This window comes from Echiichthys vipera (assembly GCF_963691815.1).
Source record: "Echiichthys vipera genome assembly, chromosome: 6".
In the NCBI taxonomy this organism is placed as follows: domain Eukaryota; kingdom Metazoa; phylum Chordata; class Actinopteri; order Perciformes; family Trachinidae; genus Echiichthys; species Echiichthys vipera.
The window spans coordinates 19,404,067-19,431,417 of NC_139831.1; the positions used below are offsets into that span (position 1 = coordinate 19,404,067).

The 27,351-nt window shown below is 43.4% G+C and overlaps 1 protein-coding gene across 8 annotated transcripts in view; it reads right to left on the bottom strand.

The window, feature by feature from the left end:
• Positions 1-603: 603 nt before the first annotated feature.
• Positions 604-27,351, bottom strand: part of nlgn3a (neuroligin 3a) — a gene marked incomplete at its 3' end in the record, with an annotated part of 97,288 nt that continues 70,540 nt past the window's right edge. For 5 of the 8 annotated variants that reach the window (XM_083914694.1, XM_083914693.1, XM_083914692.1 and 2 more), the window contains 2 exons: positions 11,092-11,881; positions 604-1,462 (listed from right to left, as the gene is read on the bottom strand). In XM_083914694.1, coding sequence (XP_083770820.1) covers positions 604-1,462; positions 11,092-11,881 — 1,649 coding nt within the window. Of the gene's footprint in view, positions 1,463-11,091; positions 11,915-27,351 lie in introns of all 8 variants that reach the window. The other 3 variants (XM_083914699.1, XM_083914695.1, XM_083914697.1) reach the window with 1 other exon arrangement.

Here is a 27,351-nt window from a genome sequence, read left to right on the forward strand (position 1 = left end):
GGTTCCCATCCTGGATTCAGTCTCTCATCTTTGAGTCTCATCTGCTTGTAACACACTCCACTTGGAATAGTCTCAGGGAATAGAAATAATGACAAAAAAGAACAAGCTTTATAAGGCATTGAAACGTAAAAGAAAACAAATAAGCAATTAAAAACATTTCGCGAATATTTACGTAGAGGCCATTGTTCGGGATGGGAAATAAAAAGCACTTCTCTTTGTTTTTGTTATGAATTCAAGATAAGTGTTGATATCTCCTCAGTCTGCTTAAAAAGGCTTTTAAAATGATTATTTTAGAAAAAAACACTGCAGAAAGACCCCCTCCCTCGATCAGGAGAAGGGAAGCAGTTTGATTTTGGCAGCTCTGCACAACTTGACATCCATAGAGAGCTCTCAGCAACTCTCATGTAGTAAAAGTCTAGTTAAATCTCTTCGCGTTTTAATCCGACTCATGCCCTTCCCCTCCCCTCCTCCCTCGCAGCCCTCCCCCTGCCTGTGATATTTATAAAACACAATCCTCTCCTCCGTTCGTACATCCTCCTCCACCACCACCACCGCCGCCTTCTCCTCCCCCGCCTGCGCCGGATGCCCCAGGCCTCCTTAAAGCTATACGCGGGTGGTTGAGTGGGAGTGCGGCAGGCCGGTGGAGTTGAAACCGGTTGTGAAGGTGTTGTAGGGGTGCAAGTTGGGCATGCCCACCAGGGAATTGGGTATCATAGTGATGGTGTTGGGGGTCATGAGGGGAATGTCGTCCGGAGAGCGCCGCAGAGTGAGTGTGTAGTCGGGCAGCGAGGCCAAGCGCAGTGCCCCCTCGTTGCTGTTCCCCGCCTCGCACTCATGGTGCGTCTGGTTCATCTGCAGCGACATGATCTCCTCCTCAGGCGCGTGGTGACCAATGTCGTTGGAGGAGGTCTGGCGTTGCGGGCTGGGCTGCCCGTGACCGGAGTCCTGCCGCCGTTTGTCCTTGCGGTAGTAGAGGGCTGCGAAAGCTAGCACATTGAGGAACAGCAGGGAAGCTCCCACAGCGATAGTGACACTGAGCTCTGTGGAGTAATCCCGTGGATTCTCCACCACCAGCGGCCCCGTCTCCTCGTCGTCGCTCCAAGAGTCTTTATCCTCACTGTTGTAGGCCGGGGACATAGGCGGTCGCTTGGTGTTAAATGGCCAGGAGGTTTTCCCGTTGGGCCTCTTGGTGGACAAGCTGTTCTGGGTGGTCTCCGGCGGGGGCACTTTGGTGGTAGTGGAGGTGTAGTGGAACATGTCGTGGAGGTTGTACAGGTGGGGCACTAAGTGTTTCCAGAAGGCCACTTTGGTGGCACGGTAGTGGTCGCGCACGCGTGGCTTCAGGCCGATATGCAGGTACAGCTGGTCCTGGGGGTTGTACTTGGACCAGGCTACCTCTTCAAAGCGGTTGGCCTTGGTGTGAATAAACTTGGTGTCTTGGGGAACTGGTTTGTTGGGATCCCTACAGAAAGACAAGAGACAGACGTGATAGAGTGTTAAATGAGATTTTCACAGTACATTTAATTATTCATGCTCTCACATTCAGGAGGGATTAGGAAGCACATGAACATACTAAAAAGACAACACAACTTATATTTTGGTGTGAAAGGGGTTCAGCCACCACTGGAGAATTTATTGATCTTGCTTGGTGAAACCCCCAACAGCAAAAACATAAACTCACAACAGCAACTAACAGGCTGCAGTTAATAATTGATCAAGGTGTGTATGTTGTGGTATGTATTACACTTTCTGTCGCTGCATCAACTGACACTGATTTCTCCTAGCAATTAATTTTCCCTAATCCAGCCACCTGTTTGTGGCCATCATGTGCCTCTCTGTCTCACCCCCTATCCTCTCACCCCAGATGTTGTTCTTAATTCAGTTCTGATGCAGCCCACCTACTACAAAAAAACCAAAGCAGAGGCTTTTAAAGTAAACACATATGAATAAGTCAGCAGGCTTTAGGGCTTGTGTCAGGAGGCATCTTGTTGTTGATAATCCAATGCTGGTGGAGCCCCTCTGCTAATTGCTCAGGGAAGGCAGCACAGTGTGCATTGGCATCCAGTGTACTGATGTAAAGTGGACCATATTAATCAAGACACTAAGAGGGAACTGCAGAGGTCCGTGTGTGTGTGCCTGGATATCAGGATGTTTGTGGGTGTGTGAGGGTGAAAGCGAGAGACAAAAAGGATGTGTGAGAGTGTGTGAGACTGAAAGAGAGAGAGAGAGAGAGAGAGAGAGAGAGAGAGAGAGACTATGGATGCAGTACTTCTTTTGATCTACAGAGTTCACTGTTTCACTTTTCCGTTTTATGACAAGTTGCCTCAGCACTGGATAGCCAACCATTTCAATTACACTGAAGCTATTGATTTATTGAATGAATTAACATATAGCAATCTCCCACAATCACACAACTCCATGCGCCTTGTTGCTGTACAATGTCAGGAGTGGGAGTTCTCGGTATTCCTTTGGGTCCTGATGAATTAGTTTCTGAGAAATAACCTGACGAGTAGAGCTGTGGCCTTGAAAACACAATAATTGATGGCGGAGCAGAGAAGTTGAAAACAGTGTTGTTGCAAGGAGGCAAGGATCTGTGCGACATTTCTGTAAATGTCATGAAATATCCCTTTGTGGGTCCGATTGTTATGTCAGTTGCAAGCAAAGTTCAAATTTAGTTCGGGATTTAGTTCGGGATTTAGGGATACATTGTTTTTTTGGCACAGGGTCTGAAAAACCTACAAACACGGCCAACAGAATTAAAAGCAGCGCCAGAAGAATTCACCCTCCATCATCGCTCCGTTCGTTTCTCTGCTGTCAATTTTTTCTTTTTCAGGTCAGTGCTTCTGGGAGAAGTGAGAGAGGGAGAGAGAGAGAGAAACCTGGGCCGGTGTCAGCAGAGCAGCCCGTAAATAACCTCTTTTATTAGGCCCGTAATGATCCCCAATGAATATTGACAGCCAGACTATGATGACTTTGTAGCTGAATATCAGTAATTAAGTTTCAAAGGAGTGGGTGGTGGAGGTAAGGTCATATTGATCTCCCTGTGTGCAACATGCCAGAGAACAGGACGTCAATGGAGCAGCCTGAGACGTGGTTGTCTGCAGCAGCAGCCTGCAGGCTTCATGATTTCTCATGGCGGCCTTGTGCACGCTGTCACACACGCAAGCAAATTTTCTCCACCTTCTCTTTCTCACACATACACATACACACACAACAACAATGATGGAGGTCAGAGCCATCTCAGTTAATGGGAATTCAGTGCATTTCCATAACACTGCAAATGCTTTCTTTTCAGGAGTAAAGAGGAGTAGAGGAGGTGCTGAATTGTAAAAAATATTGAAAAGGTATTTTGATAGACCTCACAAAACAATCAGGGAGCAAGGGAGCGGTGGTGTGGAGGAGTTAGAAAAGCACTTTGGTGGCTGGCTGGCTGGTTCGGTGCAAGTGAAGATGAATAATTTAGGGAACACAAAGAAATCAATGTGGCATCTTTAGTTAATTTGATTTGCTGCATTAGAGAACAACTGGCTGCCTTATCTAATTACACACACATATGCTTGGGTAATTGTTGCAAAGTCAATAGTAAACAGGCTACATTCCTTTGAACAATTTCTACCACCGCAGCTCAACTTTGGGCTGCATGCCGACTTTGAAGTCCTGCCCTAAGCTGTAGAGTCAGAGGGAGTGATCTGAGCTCTGTCTCTGTTGCTCAATGTGGTGAGGGCTACTAGGTTACCCTGCTGTACTGAGGCTTATGGCTGCTGTGTGATGCAATGTAGTCAGATCCACTTTATAGGGTTTCCTGAGTGTAATACATCTCAACATGGTTAAATAGTGCTGGAATAACTGCTGTTTTCTGTAGGTGACAACCTCTTTGAATTCTGGGAAAACGTAACATCTGTACAATCCAATCCAACAGTTCTGTAATGAATACTGCCAGAGTGAAGCTGTTGATATGCACCTTCTTTGTTGAAAGTCTTGGATGTCTTATACAGGTCTTACTTTGTCTGCCCCTTGTATGGAGGCCCATTTCTGCCAATGTGATGGGAAAAAAAGTTCCCGCAAGTCATTATAATTAGAAACATTCTCAATGATGAGTTAGTATCTCAAAATGAATGAGAAACTTTCCCAAAAAATGCGACTCTTGAACTCATTATTTTTGAAATACTACGTCCTTATTTTAAGAAAGTTTCTTTTTACTTCAGAAAGTAAGTCATTATTTTGAGATATTAACTCATTCATTCATTTTATTATTTATAGATACTAACTCATTATTTTGAGAATGTCTCTCATTTTGAGACACTAAGCCATTTATTAATTGTATTATTGTTATTGACACTAACATTCATAACATTTTTCAGATACTAAGTCATGGTAAATCATTACTTTGATATAAGCAATTATTTTGCGATACTAAGTCATTATTTTGAGATACTAAATCATTATTTTTGATATAAGAAATTTTTTTTTTTAGATACTAAGTCATTATTTTTGGAAGAGCAAGTCATTATTTTGAGATGTTAACTCATTATAGGTTCTCATTATAAAAACTTACAGGATTGTTTCTTTTAATTACATTGGAAAAAATGGGCTTCCATACCCTGGTGTGCATATGAGGACAAAATAACATGACATATAATTCAACACAAAACAACAGCAAAGCACAGTCTTTCTTTGCAGTCACAGTCACAATGTGACACATACAAAATTATAGGCACAAGATGTTATTGTGTTTTTCCTTGTAGATAAAAAATAAAGAAGGAAGGTTTGAAGTTGTTCCACCTTAATTGCGAGTTTCATAATCTCTGCAGTGAGCTCCATGGGTGTGTGAACAGAGACGTTTTGCTTTCCCTCTGTGCTTTTATTACTTTAAAACAATGTGACGACTATGACGTCATGAATACTCATACAGACAGAGCAAAAGATAATTAAATAGGCTGGTTGGACAACTTTGATCACAAGATTTCAACAGACTGCTGATCTTGATGGATTGGATGGATTTTAGTTTGAGATAAAAAAAAAAGAAAGAAAATACTTATTGAACATTATCTTAAGCTGTCAAAAAACTTCTGGGAAGCTGAAATGAAGAGGTGTGTCTGAGGTACAAGTACCATTTGATGTGCCTGAATAGCCTCAAACTACAGCTTGCACTTGGACCTCGTGGTCACTGTATAATTTCACAAATATTCTAACAGTCTGGAGATAAAACGCTGAACACTTCCCGAGCCTGCTGTATATGTGTTCGGCTCTATAGCAAACGCCTCATTGTGACTTTTATGAACAGCCCTGGCATAATGTGATGTTTGTGGTCCTGTTGGGCTCTCAGAGCTCCCCTGCATTAGCTGATAGCCTGCCTCCTGTCAGACCTCCCACTTAATCCGGATGGTCATTGGAGCTATGGCTGGACTCCCAGGCAGAGGAGAGGGATTATTACACCCATAAAAGCAGGCGTTTTAATGGCCTTTCAGATTTCCTCTGATGTGTTCATATGGCTGCGGTACCATAAACCATCGCCTTCATCTCCTCATTCCCCCCACACTCCTCTCTCCTCTCTGATGACCTGCTGACCCCTACTAACCTTGGCCTGCCATGCGTGTTTAAGTGCTCCCAAGTGTTTGTATCTTTGATTGACTGGGAGTTTGTATGTGTGCGCTTCATCTCCTGTCTGTCAGCTTGTGTGCCTGTGTGTGTGTGTGTGTGTGTGTGTGTGTGTGTGTGTGTGTTTGTGTGTATTTGTATTTGTGACGCATCGTAGTCTGATGACCTCCTGGGCCACACAAGCGCAGCAATTGAACAACAGACATGTCATTTCACAAAGCAGTACATACTGTGTTGCGCTGATGATGAGCTTCTCTGGGGCTGATATGAGAAAGAAAAAGGTTTGTGTAAGTGTTCTGCTCTTCTGTAAGACGCTGCGGCACCTGGATGACAGAGACGACTCCCAGCCCTTCTTACACATGTGGCAGAACGAGGGCCTGAGCTCATTACTTATTCTGCTGCACGCAACGATGTAAAAGGTAGATAAGGGGAGAAAGAATGGATATCATTTTCTTTCTTTTTTTCATTTCCCATGTACCTCCTTCCCCTTTTCATCCTGATGTAATTTGAAGCGCTTGAATGATCATAGACCTAGTCATCACCAAATCTGAAAAGACACGTTTAGGTGCCCTAAGGCAGACAAGAATCTATTTTCACTACACTCAGGGTCTCTGAATCGGGAGCAGAGTATAGCTTCTCAATATAAAACATGGAATTATTTCAGTGGCACTGATGCTCATTTTGCTAAGCTGCTAACATATGCAAAGTTGAAGCCTGTTACTATTCATCCCCTGTAGTTATTTATTGACTTACCAGGCAACACAACGTAAGCAGCTAATTGTACTTTTTAACTACAACAGAAGATTCCCAACACCTCTCCTTGCATCCTGTGTACATTTTTTAATAGATTCGCTCAATTCTCTTTGTGGATTTTGTTTCGGCTCGGTGTAGGGGGCATCTTCAGCACTGAGCGGGCAAATTATCAGACTGTGCTCTTACCATTCATGTGGTTGCATGCTGGGACAGAGGGCTGAGTGATGCGTGGTTCATATTTAATGGCAGCCGCCGGTTCAGCAGGCTAAGTGATGCAGGGCGAGACACTGTGACTTTGGGGCGTGCAGAAGGGTTGGAGGACAGCTCTAGGACCTGCTACTTATTATGGATGCTATTGATTTGTTTGATTAGATGAGTGACAGCAAACAAAACACCTCTCCCTCCCCCAGCACCTTCCTTACATTCCCTTTCTCCCTCTTTTAACCAATTAGCAGCTTTCTGCCACTTCTAAATTGAGTATTTAACATAATTGTAGTATTCACCCCCATTTTCATCCGACAACCACTAACTTATGGACGTACACATGCAGATCTACTTCCTTTTCTCCTCCTCCCTTGCCGCCCTCCGCTCATTACATTCAGCACACAGCATGGACACCGATCAATGGCGTCCAGGCCCCTCAACAAGGCACACCACTTCCTTACCTTCTCTAATGCAAATCAGGATATTGGCTACAAATCTCCTATCAAGTGAGTGCCTATTTAATGGAGTAGCTAGGTGGCTGTTCTACAATGCAGAGCATTCACAGGCTCCCGGTACAGGTTGAGTTGGCCCTTAGGAAGGAAACTGAAAGGAAGGAGGGATAATCCAGAGAAAGGACAAGGAGGGGGATCAGGGATGAGTGATGTAACTACTAGACAGCTGGAGTAAAAAAAAAAAGAAAGACTGAAGGAGTGCGTGAATGAGGTCAGACAGGAGAAAAAGTTGATGTATATGCGTTGTTAACCCTACAGAGGCGGGTTGTTCGATTGACAAGCGGGAGAACAAAGAAAAAAAATCAACAGCAGGGTTGTAAATCACAGTGCTGGCTGTTTAACTGCACTACAGACACAATGTAGTTACTTCTATCTACATTTGTTTGGTTGACAGCCATTGTCACTAAAGACAAAGCAATCAATACTGCATATTTTAGCTCATGTTGTGAATGTAAAACATGAATAGACTTTCCTCTTTTCGTTGAGATTAATGAGAGAGAGGGGGATGGGAGGAGAGCAAGGAGAAATATTCAACACATGACAGCGCTGTGCTCTTTAACTACATAGCAAGACCCTGCGCAGCATGTGGCCCAGCTCACACAGAACAGGGGAAATGAGCACCAGCCATGCAGTAAAAAAATACAAAACAGCAAAACAAGTAGTGGGAAGATGGACCAATGTATTTATAGCACTAATGATATATAAGGATTGATCTTTTCTGGGGCTTTTCATCAATCAGTCTTTTCTGCAGTGCTCTGCCAGTGTTTTTGTGTATAGTCTCGCCTCTTTGCTCGCATTTGTGTGCGAGAAGGTGTGGAGATCGCAGTATGTGGAATTGTTGCGAAAGTTTTTGGAGCAACTGTTCAGGAGAAGTTGTTGTGTGGCAAAAAAGCACAGGTAATTTTTGCCCGTCAATAGTAAAACAAATGTTGCAGCCAGAAAAATAACCTCGAGCTGAGTAAATCCCTCGCTTCGGATACATCCCTTACTCTCAGGGAAAAGAACAGCCTCACAGTGTAAAGCACACACTCTCGCAATTGCACTTACACACATGCGCACAAACACACTAAGAAGATTTGACAGCGTGCACTCTCTGTATGCTTTTATGCTTCACTGACACTGATGAGGGAAAAAAAAGGTGCATGGGCAGGGATTTGCCCTGTAAAGATGACACACTGGAGCCAGGGACAGGAAGAGCTTTGGGGTGAACGCTGCTATGATACACACTGTTGACATGCAGCCCAAGTGTCTCAACATCATGTCACACATGGTACTACAGCCGATTTAGAGAGAGGGCAGGAAGTGCAATCTGGGTCAGTTCATTATGAACATCTGGAAGGGGAGCGAGAGCTGCTTTACAGATATAGGGAAGATGGTTGTTGGATGGACCACGAAGGAAAAGGGAATTCAACTGTGTCTTAATTAAAAGGATGTCCTCTAGTGCCAGATTGGGTTTGGTGGTGTTGGAGGAGAGATCTCTATTCCCTTGTGTGGTCTAAATGAGGAGGATGAACTTCAGAATCTAAGATAACTAGCTCACACTCACCCTCAAGCCCTCCCTTGAGGCGTCAATGGTAAAGTCCTTTACCTGAGCTGGGGTAAAATCACCCTTTGGAGTAGCACGCTGAGTTTTCTATTTTCCTGGCATCTGAGCACCTAATTGTGGGCTGCATGAAATTCCCCAGTCTGGAATTATGCCAAAGCAATATACCATAGGGTGGATACTACCAGTAACATGGGGAGCGCAGATCTAGAAACAGTTTACTCTCCCTTATTGCTCCGCTCCTCGTCTCAATCAATCAGGAAATCTACAAAACTGACAAGGGGGTCAGGAGTAAAAGTGCAATTTGTTTTTAGATTTCTGCTGGTTACCAGGTTGAAGGCCAGGGTAAGGGTTATGGTAAGCTTCCTGTCCATGGCATTGTTTTGAGTCTGAGGGTGTTATGGATGAGATGAGCGGGCTGTCATCGTCCATGAGAATAAATTTCCAACGACGTTGCAAGATCCACGCTCAGAGTGATTCAGTACTTAAGCACTGTGCATTGTTACCTAGAGGCCTCAAAAGTTTCTCATTAAAACCAAACACACTCGCTCTTCTTATATCAGTAGAATATATTCTTGAAAGGACGAGTTAAAAAAAAAATTCCATCTGTATCTACAAATTGCAGCCTTGTATGTGTTGACACAAGATGGCTGCCGGGCAGAGCAGACAGCTGTTTAGTCTGAGCATCATTGATGGACCTCAGTGTTTTTCTTGAGAAGCCGACATCAGTCCATCTGTAGTAGACTGCCATTAGTGGTTCAAGGATCGGCCTATCAGGCAGATGTAAATGCCACCTGATTGGACAGCAGATGATATAGAGACAGATAAAACACAGAACAAGATTTCCGACTGCATCCCATTCAGGATGGGATCGATACCTCTCTGGTAACGGGGTAGTCAAATTAAATTTCAGCTGTTAGAAATGATTACTAGTAGTCATACAAAATGGGCAGGCTTTGTGATGGGTGGGGGTGAAACTGAGCATGGTGGAGTCACCCAGGGCACGGGTGATCGACTGGGTCCACGCTGAGGAAATCGATACTGCAGGGGGCAACAGTTTGATATGTCTCTGTGATAAGTCTCTGTGTCTTTTGGGCATTGGTGTAATAGAGCATAGAAAGTATTTCCCACAACACACACAACCACACACATACGCATAGAAATATACAGAACGGCAGGCAGCCATGCACACCAAACCCAAACAGGCAGCCAAGCACAAATAGCACAGCACAAATTTCGGAGGAACATTTAATCTTCCTCAGATTCAATATGTCTCAGGTCTTCAGACTAGGACCCGGGAAGTCCAGGCAAAAAAACACCTCTGAAAAAAACGTCTGTGTTGAAAAATGCCTTTCCTGTCCTGTACTATCCATTTTAGAGCTCCCTTTTCCTGCAGCTTTGTATTCTGTAGCACAGAAGTCAGTTTAATAGGACTGAGATAGGATTTCTCTCTGTGACCTTCTATTTATAACAAGTTTGTAAATGTGTGATCACTGATTTTACTCATTTGCTAGCACTGTTGTTAAAATGAATTAAAAAGACATGTTAATAATACAATGTGGATATGTTTTAATGCGACTATTATTAGACTCAAGATAAAACAACAAACACACAATAAAAAACACCTGTCTGATCTAAAATTGGAAATAGAGATAAACACTGGTCTTAAATTAGTGCTGACTGGTCAGAACCATAAAACTGTATAAGATCCTGCAGCAGTCAGTGCTGCTATCAGTATTTTCCATATACTGTTAAATTCACTTTTCCCCGACATATAGCCATCTGCTCTATGATGATGCTCATTTGTGTTGCGCGGCAATATCCTGGCATCATTATGGAAACCAGACGGATGAGAATGCTCCGAAGAGTGGGCTTAATGTAGGAAAGAGGGAGGAAACGTAGCTGAGGCCACCTGTATGACAGTTGTGTGTAACGGAGGGAACATTGGCAACCTATGAGATGAAATGCCGTATATGCTGCTCCACTGTCACTGCAGCCAGTCCACTCCTCTCAATTCTAATTAGCAGCTGACCTCAATTCAAGGTTACACTGAGGAAACAACCACCCAATTATTAACTTTGGTGGTCTTTAAACAAAATGTTTGAACAATATTCCCTTTAGCAACCAATTAAAATTAATAACGCTCTGCTCTTATATGCCATGCATTTTTAGATGCTTCCTTGTATGTGATGTGTTTGTGCACCAATATGTGCCTTTCTTGAGTCATTGCTCTCAACACATGTGGTGGAGATGGTTCGTTATTCTTCCTGTACAAACCAAGACGACCTGCCATCGATTTAGATCTCATACTTACATTTTCTCTTCCTCCCGATGGACAATTAAGATTATTATACCATGATCTCATAAAACATAAACAAAGGACACAATGACCCTGTTTGAATCCCATAAGCCCTAGTGGTATCGATACCAGTACTGATCAAATTCTAACAACTGGAATAACTGATGGAAAACTTTACTCACCCAGTCTTGGCAAAGTTGGTCCAGTAGGTCATGACCACAGCACTGAGCATGACATCGTTCTTTGAGAAGTTACAGGGGAAAAGATCAGTGGGACCAATCATGGGGATTCCAAAAACATAGGGCACTTCGTCCCCGTGGGCGGCGTCTGACCAGGCTGGCTTCATCAGGCTCTGGCAGTGGTGGTAAAAGGCGTAGAAGTAGGTGGGTGAGCCATAGCGAGCGTGGAGATCAGCCGTCACCACCGATGGCTCCACCCACTGGTGGTCGGTGAACAGAGCCACCAGCGTCTTGCGCCTGGTCTCTGGATTGTCTCTGTCTGCCCAGTCTGTGTACATAAACTTAATGGTCTCTCTCAACGTGTCCTTGCCCTCTGGGTACCCGTACAGGCTGTCCACAAAGTCAGACACGGAGAAGTCAAAGTCATTTCCAGAAACGCCGTCCTCTGAATCCACCACGTTCTCCACAAATCGCAGCCCCTCGCCCTGGTTGACCCCCAGCATGATGTCATAGTTGAGGAACTCACCCTGCTCCATCAGGATCTCGGGGTCGTCAGGGATAACATCCCCATCGATTACAGGTCCAAAGGCCACGTGGTACCTCGCTGGTTGTATGTCCTGCTCCACCAGCTCCCTGGAGCTCTTCTTCCTCAGACAGTCCACCATGTCTAAGGTATCCAGAACATTACAGCCCACCTTCTCTGACAGGAGACGCGTATACTTGACCGGCTGGTAGTTCACCGCCCAGCTAGAGAGGGCTGACCCACTCTGGATGATGGCTCTGTGGAACAGACCTGCACAAGGACACAGGAAGAAGAGACAGGATGCTGTTTAGCGTGTCAGTATTACGAGGGATAATTCAGTTATGTGCTTTACTACGTGATAATTGTTAATTTTGTTGCTGCCATGATCAAAAGGGGACTGTCAGCTACACAGTTGATAAGAATAACAAAGGCCAGACAGAACAAGTCCTTGTTGCCACACGGGACAATAATGGGACCGTGGCTGTGATAATGAATGTGCAGATGGCCCGGTCTCTCAGACAGCTCGCAGACAGAGGAGGGAATCAGTACTCTGTCATCTTCTCATCCTCTATCCATCTCTATATGCTCTCTCGATAGTAATCTCTGTATGTCTGTCAGGAGCAGATGTTGCCAATATGGCTCAATAGGTTTTGCTGCAATTAGAGGATGGACTATACATACCAAAAATGAACTCCTTTCCTTTTATGTAATATGGTAAGACATAAGGGTTTTTTAGTATATGAACCATTTCAAACAAGCAACGCTTCCCGTTCAAGGTAGCTAGAATTGGATGAACCTAAAACACTGCAATCATAGCCACATATTCCTTTTTGCAGTCACCACACACACACACACACACACACACACACACACACACACACACACACACACACACACACACACACACACACACACACACACACACACACACACACGTACCTCTGCATCAGTTATGCTTTGTGCAAGTTAAAAGTCATAGTTGTTTTGTTTTTTGCCTGACGGATCACTAAATTCTACAGTTTGTGGGAGGATCTCTATAAAAAAACAGACTCCTACTCCCTACATTTGCAGAAGTAATGGAGCTGCACACATTCATCCGGCAATTCAGTGCAACATGGTGGCACACAATGAACCTCGGTTTCCTGCTTTTAATACACAGAAATGGACACATGTTGCACAAAGAGTCAAAATACCAGTCTATTATGTGAATCCACATTTGGTGTTTGTGCTTTGCTGAGCTTTAAAAAGGGGCAGAGGGGGTTCAAAGATGAAGGCGAACAAATCTACAGTCTCATGGGGTGCTCTGACAAATTAAATTACATTTTAGTCGCAGTGCAGTATGAAGGAAATCTACAATGACTTTTTTAACCATAAGGAACAGAATCCCGAATAACAAACATAATTTCCTCTGAAATAATTGAATTGCGCCCCCTTTACAAAAAAAAAGTATCCTGTGAAGATGACATGACATCCTCTCCATGTCGGGGAGGCCTCAATCTCATTGTCGCCGGTTTGCCTCGCAGACACCATCTTGATGGCACCGCTCATGTGATTTCAAAATCACGAGTGCTGTTTTTACCAATCTCTGGAAAAAATCTGAGATGTAGCTCCAACCACTTCACCGAGCTGCTTTATCGCTCATTGCGGTTTCGCTGCTGGAGTCATGGAATACCACTGAACTCATGATTATGAACGCCACAGTACATGAAATGCTTCAGAAATGCCTCACATAAAAAACGTCATTAGACGATTCCACAGACTCAGAGAAATATACATTAACACAGACTCAGTTAGTGATATTTTAGCGTCAGTGTGGGTGGCTGTGTTGGAGTCTTTGTGTTTATGAGGTAAACAGCAGACTTAAGTGCCAGATATATCACTTTGGTAGTCTTAATCAGAGGCGGCGGGGGGCTTATTTCTTCTTGGCGAAGATGAAGTGTTTATTTACAGAGCTATTTACATTTATTTGTTCGCAAGTAGAAAGTAGAATTAATGTGTCTGGGTGAGTGAACTGTGAAATGTTTCTGTGGTGAGTGCGTGTACTTGTATAAGCCACAATTTATGTATTTGAACAATGAGTTTGGGTCTGAATGCGGCAGCTGTTGGCAGCGAAGATTTTGCTACATGCCTAAATTGAAGTTTTTGATTTAACCACAGTGAAAGAAGTGTTCTGTTTCTGCATCATGCTACAGTAGGTGGATGAGCCCATTAGCTTTCTGTGGCTTCGCCAGGACGCTGCCCTTTGAGCTGTCCTGTGGTTGTGCATCTCTGCAGGACACTGGCCTTCGCCGTGTCCCAGGGAGCGGAAGCAGATGTCGAGGGTTTCACCCACTTGAAAGCATTAGAGGGGCAGCCACAAGATGAAAGATGGACGCTTGGAGGCAGAGAGGGGGGAGCTGGGGCTTAATCCTGCCATCCCTCCCCTCTCCTCCTCCTCTCCCCTCCCTTCCCCTCCCCTCGCTCTTTCGTGGTATTGCCTCTCTTCACATCTCAACCGAGATTGCGCTGTGCAAACAGAGCCATGTCATGGTGCAGGGAGTCTGTCCTGAATCCCAATGCCGACAGCCATGCCACAGCCACTTTCCAAATGTCTTTGATCAGAAAGTTACTGTAGGAAAATGTTTGCCAGCGGAGCACCTCGAGGTGATTTTGACAGACATACGTATATCAAATCTGTTCGCTGTAATTGAGGAGAGCAACTTAAACGCAACTAGGCTTGGTCCCGTGTCAGTCTGAACCCACAGATGGCCAACTGCAGAGGAGGCTGCAGCCAAGTTGACAACACTAGATTTATCTCCTGCTTTGGTTGATGAAAGGGAGGAAGAGTGACTGAGGTTTTACTATTGTTTGTCGAGAAACATATAAATCCAGCGCACACTAGCTGTCAGCGGGCCGATAAATATGCATTAGAGCTGTGTGTGATGAGCCCCACTATGGTAGGAAGCTCACTGGGGAAGGTCAGAGAGAGAGGAGAGAAGAGCACAGGCTCTATCACCCACTGAGGGAATCCACTAATTATCCACACTGGGAGGTGCACGTGTGTCTGTGAGTCCAGGTGTGTGTGCGTGCACGTGTACTTTTGCTGACATTGATTGATTAGACGCAGAGATGATGAATAGACAGACAAACAACAGGTATCATCATGACGGGGGTTAACCATATGTGACACTGTTTGTCTTCCTTATATATATCCTGCGTGATGATGATTCCTCACTCAACATCCTGAAGAATTAAACAGAAATGGCATGACGCAACACCATCAACACGTGTGTCACATTCATATCTTGCATGTTTTACTCTGCAAAAGCAACAGATAGCCCTATCGTTATCTGCCTGTGTTTGACATGCGAGAACCCGACACCCAAACTGTGAGCAGATCCATCAAACTGCTGCGTAGCTGGCAGATTGAGGTCACGCTGAATTATGACTGGCGCTCCGAGGTAATCACTCATTGGGTCCCTGCTAAAATGCTGTCGCGCCGCTCTGCAGCCACCTCTGCAGCCGCCTCTGCGCCGCGGTTTGCCGACCTCGACCGCGCTGCCCCCTCACTAGACACCCGTTAAATGGGCATGCGGTTCAGGCCCGGGATTGGCTGAATCGCTTGCGGAGATAATTCACCGCTGATAGGAAGAAAAAAAAGCTTGACCTTGGGGGTATGACGACCATGGCATAGGTTATAGAGTCACAATCCACACACAAACACACACTCGCAGGCTCAAATAAACACACAAGTTTAGGCTGTGTTTTGACAACAGTAATATGGAAGAAATGCTAATATTAATGAGCCCATGCCGCATCACTGGAGAGACTAGCATGACACGGCTGTGCTTTGGATCACTGCTAATGTATTACGTGACAACTATGGGCATGTGTGAGTGTTCATTCTGTGTTAATGGACAAGGATGTTCTGTTGGCGAGGATGCCAGTAAGCGCCATAAATGACTGTACTTTGTAAGCTGGAACAGCTGGCAAAAATCACTGAAGCATCAGTGGTGAGTTTTATCAGTCTGGGCCCTGAGAAAAATGTGACTGCAATGCATCCTGTCAAAACCACTGCAACCTCAACAATGTCATCCAAAAGGAAAAAAAGAACAAGTAACTTAACAAAGATGTCTATCAGATGACCTTGAAAGTTTGGATTGCCCAAGTCTCATTTTACAGGTCAGTGATTCATTTTCTTATAGGGAAGAAAATATGTAAAGCAGTACTATCTTATCAAAATTCTCCTCAGACACATAAAAGCCATCGCAAGAGAGGAATAGCGTGGCCACAGGGACGTGTTTTCTTTTTCTTCTCCCCCAACTCCTCTACCAGATCTTGTACATGCTTTTTCCTCGCTTTTCAATTGTTGCTCTTTTTTGTTTTTCTCTCCATCTCCATCTCACTCTCCCTGTCTCTTTTTCTGAAAGACCACGCAGAGTCCCTCCCTGCTGATTATTAGACATAAGGCAGCATTCAGCAGAGCCTGAATCCACTGAGCCATCTTACCTCCACCATAACTTCACTGTAAGGAAATCTCCACAGACCCATGGACTGCAGAGCTCCGTGTTGCAAATATTTCTCTCCGTCTGCAGCCAAACTAGGCTCAGTTGGTCCTGCTCAATAAATGTTGCTGTGTTGCCTTCTTTCTCTTTCTCACTGCTGTTTTCCCCCATTCTTTCTTAACTCTAACCTCGCTTCATTTTCCACAGTGTTGTTGTTTTTCTAAATGATAAAGATCTATGAAGTGCTTTAATCCCACTTGAAATATTTAAAGCCAGCTGGGAACCTTATACATTTTGCCTAATTGTACATCCTTGGCCACTTGCAAACTCATAACACAGGGTTAAAGCTGCTGTCTCCATGGCTACAGCCTACAGTAACAAAGGCTGCATCCACTTAAACACAAGTGCCTTAGGTCTGATCATGCATTAGTCCATGGATAATTTCACATTGGTCTGGCAGCCCTGAAACAACACCTACATTGTTTTTCTGTTCCATTAAAATTTCTGCCCAACATCAAACGAACAAACAAGCTGATGGAATCAGGAAAAGGGGAATGTGCAGCTTTCTGAGACAGTAGTGTCATTGAATACACTTCCTGGATTCCCTCGGGCTACAGGGACATAGTGTAAAATGAAGCACAAAAGCATTCAGGCATTGTGTGTGTGCGTGCGCACGCGTGAACGTTAATCCAAGCAAGGTTGTTAGTTGCCGTGCTTGTCTGGTAAACATTAAAAATAAAACATGACATAAAACGGCCCAAATAGGCCTCACTACTTCTGATTTATTGCATGGATGATGATTGTTTTCTTGATCTTTTATGGCTGCAGCTATTCTTGTTACCTGGCTTCACATGTTTAAACCAGATTTACTCTGGACTGATTTCATAACAGATGATCCAAAAGGATAGCTGCCAAAGAAATTGCATCTTCCTCCCAGAAACTGACTTTAGTTTTGCATGGACCAGGACACAAAAGTGAACTGTTGCCTAATTCCTACGAGGGGGGAAGGGTTGGAGCAACAGTCAAGTGAAGAGCAGAGGGCTTTGAAACACAAGGACTGCCCTGCTCGAGTTTCATCATGTCCATATAGAGACAGTGTCTGAAGGGCCAGTGTTTTCATCCATCAGTGTGAGACATGCTTCATGCCAGCCCTATATAATGTTGTTTGAAGCTGTTGGTCTTCTGCTTCAGCCTCCGAGGAGACTGCCTGCTTGCCTGCAGGCTGTGGCTTAGGCCAGATAAAGAGTTTGATCCACGGGGGTGGATGGAGGGAAGAGGGAGGGAATTGGAGAGCAGAACAGAGAGAGAGACAGAAGGGAGGGGAAAAAAGACAAAAAAAAGGATAGGATGGATCAGGAAGACAGAGGAAAGATGAATGTATGAGTGTAGGAGAGGATAGGTACTGGGAAATAGCAGAAGTCAAAAGGGCAGGAGAGGAGGATAAAATTGACCACATTGACAGGCTGTACCAAGGTTCCAGGATCGATGTGCATCTGAGCCCAGTGAGTGTGATATCTCCTACTAATCACGACGTGACATCCGCTGGTCAATACCACTCCAGGCCTCATCATCATGGGCACACTGGCCTCCCTCTGTCTGCACGCAAAGCACAACAGGGCCACCGCTTCTCTTTGAACTCATCAATCTGGTTGCTAATCACAGGCATGCACACCATACCTGAGTCAAACAATATTTGCGGACTAATTTTCTCAATTTATTCCAGCCTAGAAATTGGCACCGGCAGGAGGTTTTTGTTACATCGGGAAATTCCAGATTAGCACATGTTGTCGTTCGCTGTAAAGCAGATTAAATACTTCCCAGTGATTGTTTAAACTTGTTGATGCTTCTGTGTTGTACTGTTCAAAATGCCAAATTGGATTCAGGCAAGGATAACACCACCTATTGAAAATCCTATACAGATAAACCCACTCACTTACTACTGGCTTAAAAACTGCTCATGACACTTACGGGTAAATTAATATTAGAGCAGCTTTTAAGCACTTAGTTGCCAGTAAAGTGAGTTTGATGGACAGTCACAGGGTGCAAGCAGGCCCTCATTTGTCCGACTGACGAGAGTCAAGCAGTATGTTGGCTATATTCTATTAAATATATACAAGTCATGCAAAATCTATGAATAGACTCTTTGTTGTCGAGGGAAGATTCTTGTCCAAAACAGAAAAGTTTCAACAAAGGAAGATCACTCAACAATTTTCTATCATTATTCAGCGTAAATCTATGGCAACAAAAAGCCTGTTACCCCATTTACCATTCCTTCAGCTGTTCCCTGTATTTTTTGGGATGTTATCTGTGCATTCTCATGACTACAGATGCATGCACATACACAAACTGAATTGATTTCTGTCCTCCTCTCCCCCCCACAGCGTCCCTGCCAAACCAAGGGAAACAGAGAGCCTGCACGGGGAATTTTTCCATTTGCACTCATGCATGTGTCACTAATGCTGCAGCCTCTGAAAAGCAGAGAATGCTATCTCCGTGTCCTTCTACTGCTAGCTCTCTTTGTGCTGTGGCATTCGAAACAGTACTGTATTCGCCAAGCTCACTCCACACTGCTGCAGTGCCTAGATTGGTCTGATAGCTGTGTACACACACAACAACAACAACACACAGTGTCAGCGAGCCTTGACTAGGCGCCGGTGTGGAAATGGGAAGAATAATGAGTTATTACAGGGTTATCTGTGTATATCTCCATGTCATGACTGTGTAAGCGGCTCTGCTAATCTCATTAGATGGGACAAGTTGTTAAAGATGTTTTCTGATTTCCTCTTTTCTCCTACTGCGTCCACAAATAGATTTCAGATCAGTGTGCTGAGAGGAAATGATTAGTGCCTTTTGCTCTCCCGGAGAAACCTGTTTTCATAGGAGATTTGTGAAAGTGGCTGCTGTGTAGCAGCAGTGAAAACCTCTGACTCCTGTTGTTTCTAAATATATGCATGTAATGTGTTACTGCCCAATCTGCATTGTGTAGCAGCCCCAAAGCTTGGTTCATTTTGATATATGCTGCAAGTGATGACAGCCAGAGACAAAGAGTGCACTCACTTCAAGGAAGCAAAGCTACATAAGTACAAATCATATGTAAAATATGTCTCGCATGGAAGGGTCAGAGATATAAGTCACACACAAATATGACAATCCAGCCATGAAATGTGGACGGATGGGAAACTTCTATTCTCGGCCACATCTTGCCTGTGACAGCCAGATGGGATGGCTGAAACTCATTTTGGGCAAGCAAAGCCACGGCGAGGGCGCAGTTGCATTTGTGACAGACAAATTATCTCAAGGGGTGTACCCCCCCTCCAGGGTAAATCAGAGGGATTTCCGAGCAAAAAAGGAAAGAAGAAAAAAAAGGAGTGAAAGAGAGGGAGAAAAGGAGATGGAGATTGAGAGAGAAAAAAGAGAGAGAAAGAGGAAGAGACCTCTGTCTAAGTGCTTAAGTCTTGCAGAAACAAATTAGCAGTGAGCGGTAGGGGTACGGGAGGTGAAACTGAGATGGATACGCACATCCCGGCCAAAAGCAGGAGGAGGTGGGTGGAAGCTTACTGCTTACCCCGGCCCTTTTCACAGTCTTCCAATACAGCGGCTCACTGGGCTTACAAGCCTTTAAGTCTGGTTCAGGGAAGGATACATCCCGATTACATCTGATTGTAGCCTACATACAAAGGCAAACAACGTGCATGGTGTTAATGCACAAGCAGAGCATAAACATGTTGGCTTAGCTTCACATGTGTAGTCTCTAAATATCAACTGTTTCTCCAGGGAAGTTCAATCATAGTCTACACAGAAAACACCTACAGGCAACATACTATATAACCCACCCACATAAATGCTACCAGTGTGCACGCAAACACGCACACACACACACACACACACACACACACACACACACACACACACACACACACACACACACACACACACACACACACACACACACACATACACATACACATACACACACACACGCTCATATAATTCAGGGAGCTCATTAGGCACCACACACAGAAACCTAGTAGGCAGCAACCTTTTTTTCTCTGACCAAGAACATCAGCAACTCTTTTAATCTAAACCACCATTAATGAAGCAGAACCAGAGGAGACGTTAAAAAAAAAAAAACTCCCCTGGATGTGCTGTAATTCCTGCGCCCCACTCAGAATTATATTGCTCTTTCTATTAGAGAGGGTCCCCTTGTTGCAATGCCTTTCGGGGTCAGTGGTCACACCAGCAGCAGCGTCCGAGCTGATTAACTATTGTGCCAGGCTGGGCCCGGGCTCCAACAGTGTAAACATATTCTTCTGGCTGTGCCTATGTCACTCTGCGTGTTCCTCTCTCACAGCATCTGACACCGCTGTTCCCCGCTCTGCCCCGTTGTGCCAGTAGCCAGAAGCCACACAAGCTTGGTCTAATTCAAGGCGGCACACCATGCAAACGGACAAAAATAGGATGGATATGCGTCGCCCTCGCCTCTCTCTCATTCTTGGGCACGCATTAAGATTGAGAACAAAAAAATCCAGGCTCGTAGTTGCACGGCGCTCGCAAGCGCTTGCAATGTGATCCCAGCACCTGACTGTGGAATTACCAGCTCAGAGGAAGGCTGCTGTGTTTGCGTATTTATTGAGTGTGTGTGTGTATGCTTCTGTTTGTGTGTGTATGAGTGGCCTGTATTCTGCGTGCTGCTGAGACAGTGGAGGAACAGCAGCACTGTCACAACAGACCCATTCCTGGAGAGCACTATGTCTACCTTCCCTGCCTCATGCTTCATACTGTAAACTCCCATTGAGTCAATTACTGTGGCAGACTCTTTAGCCACCATAACCACTTACTGTAAGTGGACGTTGAGACAATTGGGTTATGACATGTCCTACTGTATGTCCATTGGCAGCACCAGCGGCTCCCGGAAAATCTACTCGAACAAATCAAGTCAACTGGAAATCCCAACAATTAAGAGCTATTTGTGTAGCCTATCTGAACTAAGCGTTCGGCCACTGGGCATTGATCTGCTACAAAACAAATCTAAATCAATCAATTAAAATATATATTTTTTAAATTTTGATTAGAAAATACACTGACTTGCTGAAAAGTTGACTTTCTTTAACAGGGATTAAAAATGTGTTAAATGTGTTAAGTGTTCATCAGTCTGAAATACTTCATTTTCTTCTTCCTCTGAATAAAAGTGTGCTGACTGCACATTTATCTGCACTACAAACTAGAAAATACATCTTAGCGAGACACACAGACAGACATATGGATGAACTAAGTTGCCGACATTTATTCTCACTGTGGCATAGACGTAGAGGGGAGGGAGGGAGGTTATGGAAGGATAAGAGAAGAAATAAAAAAAATAAAAAATCTCTCAAAATTCCTCAGTGGGTGCTATTGTCCCTGGAGAGTATTCAAGGCAGGCAACAGCTCTCTGCATAAGAAAATGGCACTCTGCATGCTAACTGTGACTTTGCATTCATTGTGAGGAAGACACAGGCATCTCAATGCATTGGGTGACTCATGCAACCATTTCATCTCCAATATGCACTGCTCTTGAGCTCAATACAAAGGCTCGGAAATTATTTTAGAGTGCGATTTGGTTGAATTCAATTTCTTAACATGACATGTTTCTATATGAGTTAGAAATTACCGTAGAATGGAAACGCATCACAGATTCATCACTGGGATTAAAGACAACTATTTTCCTCCTGAAGTAGATTTGTCAGACCTTTTCAAAAACAATCTGATTGCTATTAAGTCTAAGACAAAGAGAAAAAAAAGAAAATTATATTTTATTTGTTAAGGGTTTTTGGCAGTGTTATTCTTTAAGACGGTTTAAGCCCATGCAGTAGAGAAACATCTCCACCCTGAGCTGGCTAAAAAGCTTCGATGGCTTTCGGAAGAGTTGGCTCAAAGCATTTTCATTTAACTGTATTTTGCGCGGCTCTGCCACCCCTCTATAGGGTCATATTGGCTTATGATGCTCTGCAACGGTGAGTAAATATAAGCCTGTGTATTAGATCTAGGGGCCTGAGATGAAATCTAATTTCTGCAAGCTCAGTGAGAGAGATTGCTTGCTGATACACATCCACATATCCAAGGCCACATCTGGCAGGCCCTATCAAATATACATGGACCTCAAGAAATCATGATATGGCCGCACTCCCATTATTTCCTCAAGCCCACAACACACTCTTGTTCCTTGTACGGTGTTTGATACCGACATTGACATTTACTTTGGTATTTACCAACTATCTGCAGATAAACATGTCGTGACATCTTTCTTTTGTATATGCCAATATCTTGGTTACTGTCCGATCTCATGAGGATACCATTTAAGAAATGAATATTGGAATGAAGGCAATAAAGCACAGAGATGACTTGGCTGATATTGAGAAGTGACAGTTAATTCCAGCCATTGGTGTAGCCAGCTGATAACAGATTGATAGTGTCACAAACCATAATGGACAAGTAATTAATATCTATTGCACAGACTCCATTTGGGACACTAATGTATCATATTGAATTTCAGATGAAACAAAAAAAAAACGAAGTGACAGAAAACATCTCAATGTCTGGCGCTGTGTCAACCTTATTTCTGAGCAGCCAGCCTAATAACAAGTACTATATACATTCTCCCTTTCACAGCAGCACTCCAGCCATTTTCAATTTTGGCAGGACAGAATACAGTGTATTTTTACCTCCGGTCCTTTCTGTCAAGTTCTGAAAAGGCCAAATGGGTAGTGGTGGACAGTGTCTTCACCACCTCAATACCCAAAATTGTGTTGGCTGCTTAAAAAGAGAAGCGGTGGTGCAGGGGAGTAAAATACACAGTGACAGGCCGAGGTCCCGGCACAAGGGCAGAGCGCTGTGAGCTGAGCTATGGCGAGGAGCAGTGCGTCCCCGCCCTGCCAGCCTAATTCACTATTTATTTGTTTATCTGTACCCATGTGTGTGTGTGTGGGGGAATACTGCCTGAGCTAGCTAGCGTCATTCTGTTTGCTTACGTTACGTGCGTTTACATACGTCTGCATTCTGGTGAACCTTTCGTGCCGCTCGAAGGAGCTGTGTGACTGCCTCGCCAAAGAAAGAAAGCCGTTCAATAGTTGCCTTTCTGCCTCAGTAGTCCCACTTCAGATTATTAGTCTTTTACATTCAAACCAGGCTGTAGGCAGTGGAGGAGAGGAATGAAAAAGGAAAAAAAAAAATTACAATCGTGAGAGAGAGTGCACAAGTTCCTTTCACATGTTTTTGTCCTCTTTTCCATGGTAACATGCCTTTCACCGCAAGCTGTCCGTTTCCATATCTTCCCCTATATTCTCTCCTCTCTCTAGTGTCTCTTGCTGCCAGTGCCAGTAGGCACACAGCTGTAGCCACATGAAATCCCCTAGAGTGGGAGGGTATGTGGACTTGCATGTACACGTGGACTCTGTGCGTGTGTGTGTGTGTGTGTGTTTGCCTGTGTGCAGAGGTGAGCATGAGGTGTGTGGGGGGTGTATTTACGCAGGCCAACCTTTAACGATAACCAATCCCAGGGGCATGGACCTGCCATAGCTATAATCTGTATAGCAGTGTTTGTGCAAGCACGTACATGTTTGTGCAGTATCGATGTTAGGCTGTGGTGATGAGTTATGTGTGTGCTTTGGCCTGTGTGTGTGTGTGTGTGTGTGTGTGTGTGTGTGTGCTCGTCTATCAGTTAGGCTGCATGCTGGCACGCTCTACTTTCTCAATGTCAAACTAACACATATTCAACAGCAACTAACGTCACAACACTTGACACATATCTCACCCGCAGACATCCTTTCACCAGCACACATTCAGAGTGGCATCGAAGAGCCAATTGCTGTTACTATAGAATGTGTCATTGTCAGCTTCCATCACCACATAAAGAAATCAAATGACACAGAGTTCGGGTCTGTAACACACAGATCAGCTCCTCAGCATGAGGGAAATATGTATCTATATATCAAACAGCAGCAACTCACTCTGGGCTTTAAAGGTCAAATATATTTATATATATATACATATGCATATCCTACACCTTCACCTTAAGTCAAATTCAAGCACTTTTCAAACATTTCAAGATGCATTTTCCAGGACCTTACAGCTGTGGTAAACAACATATTTGTATACAGTATTCAGTACTAGTTCATCACATTAAATTAGATTTTATTGTCCTATACAACAACCAACACAATGTTTTGATACATCTTTCTACTGAAGAGCGACAAATGAAAGGAAAACTAACTGAACAGAAATATAATCACCAACTATTTTTATATGTCAGTCATCAAAAGTCCTTTTTCATGCAATAATGTCAGAAAATGCTTTTTTTATTCTCGTAAATATATTGAGAACTCCTTTTATCTATGTTATATAATTGATGCCATCCCATATAACATAAAGTTCAACAAGTCTAAAGCACTTTATTCAAAATCCAGGCACTTTTTAAACCTTCCCACCACACTAAATTCTAGTGTTTTTAAGAACTCCCAGCAACCGAACAAACCCTGTACATACAGTATAGTTTAGAATTAATTTACTAATTCATTATTGCTTTTACATTTCTTCTTCAGTCAAAGGTAAATGGAGCATATGGGGTACTGACATGAATCGGCATTTGTGTAGACAATTTGTTGTGATGTGCTTCTTTTCATAGAACGCACTTTGACATGAAACAGGAGGAAAAAGCGTGTAAATAATAAAATGAGTGATGGCTGAATTCCATTTAGCTGCTTTGGTTTTAGGGTCCTGGTATTGTGCCAGCATGGCTCACTGTCACGACTTAATGGGACACTTAAACACAACAGAGCCATCGTTAATGTTATTAGTAGCACCTGTGCTTTTCCAACTAGCAAAAGTAAAAAGGTTATGTATAAATTATTCTTTACAAATCTGAATGAAATAAAAATGAAAAAACAAAAACACATTTTAAACCTATTTGGGCCATTGATGACATACTGCACAGTCAACTGGATTTGTCAGATTGTATAATATTTATGATGGTTAGCTGTTCCCATACTGACCTAAACATTTTGTGTTTGTGTAGACGATACATCACTCATTCAAACTCTGGTAATCTCTCTGACTCTATGCTATCTGGGTCTCTCCCTCCCTCTCATTGCTGTAGAAAAGAAGGGGGGAAATACAAGGATAAACTCTAAAAGCTGCTTTTATCAGCATTGATGATGGTTAAAACACAAGTACACATACTAGCTTTTTCTGTAGCTTTCATCCAGATTACAGGGTCTTCATCCACAGTTGGACGTGAAGTCCTTAAAGTGCTAATCTGAACCGCTACTGAGCTCACAAGTCAAAAGATTAATCTCCATGAAAACGGAGAAAACATCTGTTGATAAAAACAATTGAAAACTCCAGGAAAAGTTAGTAAGTTGACCTTGAGTTTGCATTGTTTTGTCAAACCAGAAGGCTATAAGTTGTCATCTTTATTGTATTTGTTGAAATAACTTAAATAACTTTAATAGCTCTTATATTAGCCACTGTGGGCTAGACTGGTAATTGAGTTAATGTTGTAACAGTTTTTTCTTTTCTTTCTGAACAAAAGAAAGTGATCTTTCTATCTGACCAGGAAAAACACAAATCACCGAAAGGAATCCCTGAGCTGCACAGGTTCATTACGCCTCTCTATAGCACATCTATCACACATGCACTGCAGTCTTGTACTTAGCCAGACATTACCTGGAGGAGCTGTACGTGAGAAAGTAAATGTCCAAATCAGTTGCACTGGACATTAAAGGGACTTTACTCTGTCAGCTCCATGTGAATGCACCTGTGCAAAGTTCATGTGAATGTCTGATTGAGCCCAAAGGGTGAGAATTCACAGTGAGCAAGTGGACTGTTGACTGTTGATGAGGTTTCTATCATGCGGCTTGCACGAAACTGGAAGAAAACAGGCTTCCGAGGGTAAAGAACAAGGGTGATTTAGATTTAGAAACTTCTGATGGTAAGGGTCAATGCGGAAATCTTCAGACAAATTCAAGGAACGGCAAGAGACTCGTTGTTATGACCAAATTATGAACTTGCTGGTGTAATCTGTGTCATGTCCTGCCTCATGCATACTCTACCCGGGTACCACCCCACACCTAAACCAAACAGAGCATTTCTTGACAATCTCCTGGTGTGTGCTAAATATGTGAGAGGGAAACGTCTCTTGACATTATTCGGAATCCATTTGAGGAAAATGGCTTATTTCAATTTATGTAATTTTAGTGATTTACTGTATGTTATCTTTCTTCAAATGGAAAAGTACATATGAGTATGAATATAGATGAAATCCAATACCACGGTTTATGTCATTCTAAGATGTCATATTGATGTTTTATTGTGATGAAGTACATTGACACAATCAACTAATCAACAATCAACTAAGAAAGTGTTTAGTAATTAAATAGGCAGACAGGAATGTCTGTTTTTGGCAAATGTAGCAAATTGAATACCTTCCAAGTCAAAGTGCTTCATCACATTGATGCAAACATTGTATAGAAATCCTATTTGACAGAAAACATTCCTGCTTATTGATTTGCAACATTACCCATGATGGTTTAAAAACATGATGGAATCTCTGACAGTTTGTCTCTGAGTGTATATCATTAGGTTTCCCACCTTTAATTTAAAAGATTTAAGATGTATAAATCCACCACCTTGTCTTATTCAGAATGCTTCTTATCTTTTTAAAAAGTATTTATAATCATAGATGTCTTATATTATTATTCACAGGTGAGATTACGTATTCTGTGTATACTATTCCCCTGGGTACATTTCCACATGACAGCAGAATCTACAGTTGCTGTCATTTACTGTAAATAGCTTGGAGCATATCAGTCCTACCACACATCGTCTCCCCCCATGTCGCTGTGCACTTTGTTTGACTGCATTTCTGCATGGGGAATGTTAGCAACGGGCTCGTGTTTATTCAAGAAGTACTTCCATGGTAGCATGTTTTCCTGTTTGAATTTTAATCAAACATGGGCCGCCACTTTTTGCAGCCAGGGATGTGTTTTGGCTGTGATGGGGTGCAGTGTTTTTGGCTCTGATCTGTAGCTGTTCCCATGAACACTATCAGGTATTCACAGTGCCATCTCTGATGTCGCAGCTTTCCCTCCTCTTCGCCAGCTTCATCAGTTCTGACACAGAGAAATAGACTGGTGCTGGTGGGTTACTGACAAATTACGGCAGCACAATCTACAGTGTTTGAATAATTGAACACTATGCCACTTGGGGAAATTTTGCAAAAAAAGA